The 7,094-nt window shown below is 40.1% G+C and overlaps 1 protein-coding gene across 2 annotated transcripts in view; it reads right to left on the minus strand.

Annotated features, from left to right (window-relative positions):
- LOC147636263 (uncharacterized) overlaps nucleotides 1–1,463 on the minus strand; it is a 2,037-nt gene extending 574 nt beyond the window's left edge. Inside the window, exons 1-2 of one of the 2 annotated variants that reach the window (XM_086801130.1) lie at nucleotides 1,161–1,463; nucleotides 1–509 (exon numbers count right to left, since the gene is read on the minus strand). The exon at nucleotides 1–509 is cut by the window's left edge and continues 574 nt beyond it. In XM_086801130.1, coding sequence (XP_086657256.1) covers nucleotides 333–509; nucleotides 1,161–1,322 — 339 coding nt within the window. In that variant the 5' untranslated portion in view covers nucleotides 1,323–1,463 and the 3' untranslated portion in view covers nucleotides 1–332. Of the gene's footprint in view, nucleotides 510–1,118 lie in introns of both variants that reach the window. The other variant, XM_086801129.1, reaches the window with a different exon arrangement.
- Between the last annotated feature and the right edge of the window lie 5,631 nt (nucleotides 1,464–7,094).

Here is a 7,094-nt window from a genome sequence, read left to right on the forward strand (position 1 = left end):
ACCATAGACGACTGGTGTGGATGGTACTGCTGACGTTCATTCTGCTCACCCTCTTTTCCATATATTGGCATGGGTATGGGAGTTTGCTTTGCTGTCAGGGGAGGCTTGCTAACGGGCCAGAGGGGGGAGTCGGGCCCTTGTTTGAGGAGACCAGTGCTCACCATAGCAGAAGCTGTCGGCTATGACGCCGGCTCCACTTGTCTGAGTAGCCATTCTATGGTCTCACCATCCGACTTGTGGCCCAGCTCTCTAGTGAGCTAGAATACTTTGGCTGCACACATGGCCGGCATCCTTATCCATACCATACCACAGCCAAATCAACCCAATCAGAGTCAGATCATTATCAGCGAGACACGACCGGAAGAGAACTTGTCCACCAACTCCCTGTCTGGCCCTATCCCGTCCTCCCTCGTGCCAACCACTGCGCCCTCCAAAACCTCTTCCTTTACTCCAACCGCTTGTCCGAACTGCTGCTCGACCACCTCAGCCTCCTCTCCATGCTCACAGTCCTTCACACTCAGATCATAACCTTATTTTCAGTTCACTCAAATCATAATCTTACTCTTAAGCTCACGGAATGAGTGAATTAAGATCAATTGGAAGATTAATTAAGGATGAGAGCACACGTTAATTGTTCCAATTAATATACAAACTTAGATGGATTTTAAGTGTATGTGACATCACTTGCAAGGGTTCATTACAAATAACAGCACATTGATTGTTCTAATCGGCCGTGTACTAATTTGGCTCGTAAGTGTGTTTGGCTTAATTAGTATCAATTGCAAGGTTAATCGAGGCTAGAAGCACAAAAATAAGATTAAGTTTTCTTGCAAGACTGTTACCTCAGGCTTGGTTAATTAATAATTAATAAATAGCACACGATTGTTCCAACCCCATATGTAATTGTGTGTGACTTAATTAGCATCAACTTCAAGGTTAATTAAGCAGATGACTGTTCTAATTACCCCTAATCATGGCAAGTTGGATTACAAGGGTGTAACCCTTGATAGTAACAATCGAAAGATCAATTAAAGGCTATGAATCAAAAACCCATATCATATAATTGTCCTATAATTGTGTCAATTATTAAATGTTTTTTTTTTGGGCAAGAATGTTACCTTGAGCTTGGCGGCGTAGTGAATTTCATGCAAGCCGCGGACCTTCTCCCTTCTGGATGTTGGTTGGGCCTTAGCGGAGGGCTTGGATCCTTTGATGGCTGCTTGTAAGGGCGAGCTTAAAGATGGATTGTGGGCTTGCGATTTGCCACCTAGCCACCCAGCCAGCCCAGCTGCAATGGGAGAGGAAGGGGTGTGAAAGGACATCCAGCTGCGTGCCCACAAGTATACCACTGCTCAGTATAATTTATAATACAATCTTTCATACTCAGACAAACATCAACAAAATATCACTGATCTTGGCAAGTATACCACTGCAATCGTGGGACATGAGAATCCATCTCTTGGGATAAGGTTTACCATCATGTTCATAGTCTTTTCTATATCCCCCCCCAAAAAAAACAAGTCTTAATCCCAAGGATTATGGTTTGATCATAAGGTAAGATCCTCCAAATAGATCTCCTTATTATAAAAAAAACTTGCACTATTTCATACTTTTCTCAAGGGCCCTAATTCAAAAAGTGAAATTTCCCATGGTCTTTTAAATTCTTAGGTCTTAAACCAACGCAAAAGTTAAAGCGTAATTTTTCTTTCAATTGTCCCTAAATTTAATAAATTTTCCAAGATTTCTCGTCCTTAGACATGCAATAAAAATATCTCTTTTACTCCTTATTTTAAGCTTGAGACCATCTATGATTTGGAGAGGTTTCCAAGTAAAATATTTATAGACATGAAATAAATACATTATTTCAAAACATGTAACACTTTTGAATAACTATGTGTGCAAATGTATAAAGAGGGTTACTTGTTTTGATACTCTTCAAAAAGATGAGAAAGAAATGCCCAATTTGCACATGTCTAGAACAAAAATTCTCCTCAAAAGCCTTCAAAATCACATAGGAATTGATGGCACAGTGCCAACTATGCAGGGTACTGACAGTACTTCGTACTTTGTCTCCTCCATAAATTTATAAAAAGAGCTCTCACAACTCTCAATGACAATAAGCGTTTCTTTTATGGGGGTTAGGGTCCTTTTGATAACCTCAAAGTAGGTCTAGATATGCTAAAGTAAGTAATGACAAGTGGTGGGATAGCCTTATTTTAAGCAACTTTTACTTCAGCATGAAAATAAACACCATTTATCTAGTTCTATTTGAGAGGTTAGATTTCTACTTAGTTTCTTTTCAATTCTTTTTTCTCCCACCATTCCTTTTTCTCCCTTAAATGTGAACTTCATTTCTTTTCAATTCCCACCATTCCTCATAATGCAGATTTTAGTCTCTTTGCAACTTTTGCCACCCATTTCTCTCCCCTTTAACATATAGTCCATATATTATTTAATCTATTTGACCCAGTTAACATAATTTACTAGGGTTTCTCCCTTACTTTTTAGATAGAGGGGTGCATGTGAATTTCTAAGCATGGTTTAATTTTGATTTCCAAGACTTGCATTAATTTCTAAATTTCTCTTTGCTCCAAGTCCTATAGGAATTCTATATTTTTAATTTAAAAAGTGCATGTTTACATGTATAAAATATATTTTTGAGGGATTTATTCACAAAATTGCAAGGTTCTTTTTTTAAATCTTTAATTCTAGAATCAAGTTTCTTAATGGACATAGTGTATTATTTCTCACTATTTTTTCTTTTTGAGAGTTCATAATTCCATTTTTTTGTTCTTCACTTTGAAATGCAAAAGGGCGAATGTGTGTGTGTGCGTGCGTGCGCGCGCATGCACACGCGCGCGCACACACACACACAGGACAAATTGTTACACATCACGAGACCCACTTGTACCCGGACTTTCTTCTTCCAATTCCAGATTGTAATTTGATTTATTGCCTGGTTGTGTTTAATCTTTTCCTGTCTCAGCCATGGCCTTCCCAAAAACATGGGGTAAGATCCAACAACTCCTTCCATTTTCAACACAATGAAAGCTATTAGGAAATCACATCTCTCTATCTGGATTTTGGAGTTTCAGATTAACCCAAGCATCTTCACTCTGAAATGGAGCCAATTCCAATTCTCGATCTAGGATGCCTAGCTCCCGGTGGGTTTTATCCGTGATAATATTCACTCTGGATCCACCATCAACAAGGACCACACCTTTTATGGTCTTCCCCTGTATCTGAAATGTTACTTTTAGAACCGCCTTTCTCTTCCTGGGTGTTGACCATTGCGGCGGGTGAAACCTCATCAAGGTAGTCTTCAACCCATAAGATTCCGAAATAGCTGTGTCATGTCAAGCTTTATATTCTTCAGATCTTCCTAGAGATCGTATTCAAGAGCTATAGTCTTTCCAAATCCGAAGTTTTTCTTCTTTTTAGACTCTTGGACAGTATCATTATGCCTTTATAGATTTATCTTCACAACCGGGGTCTACTCCCCCATTTGAGTGAAGCTTCCTGCTTCCTGTAGCTTGTGTATAGCTTCTTGCCTTTTCGGCTGAGTATTTTTCAATTGGACTTATTTCATGCATCGTGTGCGAACTGGCTCTTTTTGACCTCCTTTATACTTTGTGATTTCCTCTCGGATATCAGAATCTTCACATACCATCTCCAAACTGCTTCTTACTTTTGCTACTATCGTGAGGCTTCCTAGAAGCAAGAACGACAAATGTATTTGCCTTACTGCGCTTTTTGCTGATTGCAGAGTCACGATGGCTGGTGCTCAACAACTTGGATGTGGGAAGGAACTTGCTGATCATTATAGACTTCCCCTTGTGCTTCTTGCAACAACCGGGGTCTACTCCCCCATTTGAGTGAAGCTTCCTGCTTCCTGTAGCTTGTGTATAGCTTCTTGCCTTTTCGGCTGAGTATTTTTCAATTGGACTTATTTCATGCATCGTGTGCGAACTGGCTCTTTTTGACCTCCTTTATACTTTGTGATTTCCTCTCGGATATCAAAATCTTCACATACCATCTCCAAACTGCTTCTTACTTTTGCTACTGTCGTGAGGCTTCCTAGAAGCAGGAACGACAAATGTATTTGCCTTACTACGCTTTTTGCTGATTGCAGAGTCACGATGGCTGGTGCTCAACAACTTGGATGTGGGAAGGAACTTGCTGATCATTATAGACTTCCCCTTGTGCTTCTTGCACACTAAATTGGCAACCTGGTCGTCCCAAACATGCCTTTGTTCCACCCATGTGGGTTTGTCCTTTGTCCTTTGTCCTTGGCAAATCATGCTTCTCTTTTGTAACTGGCTGCCATGAGCGTGTAATTGCTAGGATAGCCATTGGTGGGTTGTCCTCCATCGGAAGAGGCTCAATCTAAACCATATTAATTTCTAGAGCCTACGAAGTAGACCCCTCCACATGATTTTGTTGTAATTCTCCTTGATGGCAATTCCAGATCGAACATTTAGACTTCCAGCAGCAGTGATGACTAGGGGCTTCACAGCAGTAAAAACAATGAAAATTGCCACCAGGTGCACCTTCGGATCTTTCGCTCCTATAGGGATGATAAGGTGGTGTGCCAAAATTTACTGGATTAACGGACATCACTTGTTAAAGGAAAACGCTTGGTTGAACTGGACTCGAGGCTTGGTGGATGATGAACACAACTATTATATTTGCAAGCTTCTGTGCTATGTGTGGTGGTCTCGTAGATTGCACAATATGGGGTTAGCTTGCACTCTTCCTTTTGGTATGGCCTTCATTGGAGCAATTGGCACACCAGACATCAGGAAAAAATTTGGATCCAGTCCTTGCACTTCCTCTGGTGAACTTTGCCCCAATAGTCATTCTTCAACTTTCTTATTTGGCTTCTTGCTCCGCATCTTTTGATTTTGGTGCTTTGAGTCTGAATCCGAATCCGAATCCAAATCTGAGTCCGCATCCAAAGTGTTATCCACTTCTAGGTCCGAATCCGAGGAATCTGAATCTTTCTTATGATTTCCCTTCTTAGAAGTTTGACTTGTCAAGCTGTACTGAACATGCTGGGCGGCTTCCACCAGTGCATAAAAGCCCCCAATAGTGAGATCCACTATCAGATTCCTTGTCAGTAATGTTCTCCTCCCATTCATCTCTGGGATCCGAATTATAATGACTGGTGTTCTCCTTTTTGTCAGCTAGCTCGGTAAGGCAAAAACGCTCCTATCGACCAATGTAACGTTGCTCACGGTCGGTTATGTGGTCTGCTACTTTTAGGAATCATACCCTTGCTCATTTGAGAGAGTTTCAGATCATCTAGTTCCTGCTTGGTATCCGAATCAAAGGACATAGGCATGCCACTTATTAATGGAAGATACGGATAAAAATTGTCAAACCACATGGAACAGGGAATGCTCTGTAAGAAATGATGGCGATAATAACTCAACCCATGGGAAAAATGAATGGTTTTAAATTCAATGAGATAGACAATGCCCCAATAGTGGTGAACTCCATGGGGAAATAATCAATGTAAGATAGTGCATAGGCGTCGTCGACAACCATAATCCAGACATAAATAGGAACGACACACAAACGAAGCCTCATAAACGGGAATAGCACACAACAAAGCCACATTATGATGAACGATTTCCACATTTCCGGTCTCTAAAAGACCATGAAAAATCTCATGCTTAGCTGAGAGAGGTAATGAAAAATCCATACACTAGCTCAAAGGGTGTGTATTATGAGTGGTGTTGTAAGACCAAAGTGCTAGTACTAAGAGCTTATCCCAATTTCTTCTATTTCCTTGTTCCTTGCCATGGCCTGAAGAAAAAAAATTCCAAGTCATCTCCACACCTGTCAGTTTTTTGTAAAAGCGACCGACAAAATAGAATGGTCGGCCAGCTTTAAACTGTGAAGCTGCACCATCAGACTACACAGTGCTTTCAAAATTTTAAACCCTGGTCTCTTCAAGTAATCGATTATGAAGTTGGAAGCAATGTTGCACAAAGAGAGTATCATGCTTCTTCAGAGATATAGAAATGCATCTCCTTGATTATGTTTTGGTTGTTTCTTGTACTACGCCTATATGTAATGTTAACAAGGATTGTGCAGTGATCTGAGTGGTGCCAATGCATGGAGTGAAATTTCATTTTGCTATTTGAATAAGTAGTTCTCAGCAAAATCCATTACAGATTCTATGACATCTGTAGGAAAATTCTTGAGACACTCCTTGTACTGATCAGCTTGCCATCTGTATGCTTAATGAACTTTGATGTGTGGTGTTTCAGTATCACTAAAATAACTCTTTGATAACAACTTGCTTGATGGACAACACTTTTCGTTTTCTGGTTACATCATGTTTATTTGGAACTTGAATATCCTCAAAGACCTGAATAGTGGCTGTCTTTGTTGTCTCCTTTTCTTCATGTGGACACAAGTGTAGCTTTTTAACATCGCATTTATTGCATTGCCTCATGATACATCTAAACTGATGGTATGTGGAATCCTCCTTCTTTTTGCATCGACAAGATTCCCACAGTTTTGTAATTCTAGACATGACGTGCTCGTGTTTCCCTTGGCTGCCACTGATTTGCAAACAATACAATGACATTTACACAAGCTTCCATGAAAGCCAAAAGCATTTGAGCACATCTGATTGAAGGCATCTTTTAGATATAACATTTGTATGTGATACACATAGCAACATGTGTTCTAGTCCTTTAGCTTGCACACAAAGAAAGGTTTGAGCTTCTCGAATGAGCGTTGGCCAGTTTTGCAGATGAGGATAAGCAGACTTGAACCTCAAAAAATACTCCGTCTGCAAGGAACATAGATCATGAATAATTTGTAGATGAGGATAAGCAGATGCACAGTGCTATATAGCACATGCACAATGCTATGTATGCACAAAACAGGTCAGCTATATAGTACATGGTTATGCATTAGTACTGTGCTATATAGCTCGTACTGATTGCTATATGTAGAGCTATATAGCACATGCACAGTTCTATTTGTGAATCTTAGACTTATGAATCATTGTACAAATGCTATATAATTGGTTCAGTACTATATAACTAGTTGAGTGTGTTGTAGAGAGTGCTATA

Source organism: Cibotium barometz, chromosome 8 (genome assembly GCF_041138505.1).
Source record: "Cibotium barometz isolate CiBa-2024 chromosome 8, ASM4113850v1, whole genome shotgun sequence".
In the NCBI taxonomy this organism is placed as follows: Eukaryota; Viridiplantae; Streptophyta; class Polypodiopsida; order Cyatheales; family Cibotiaceae; genus Cibotium; species Cibotium barometz.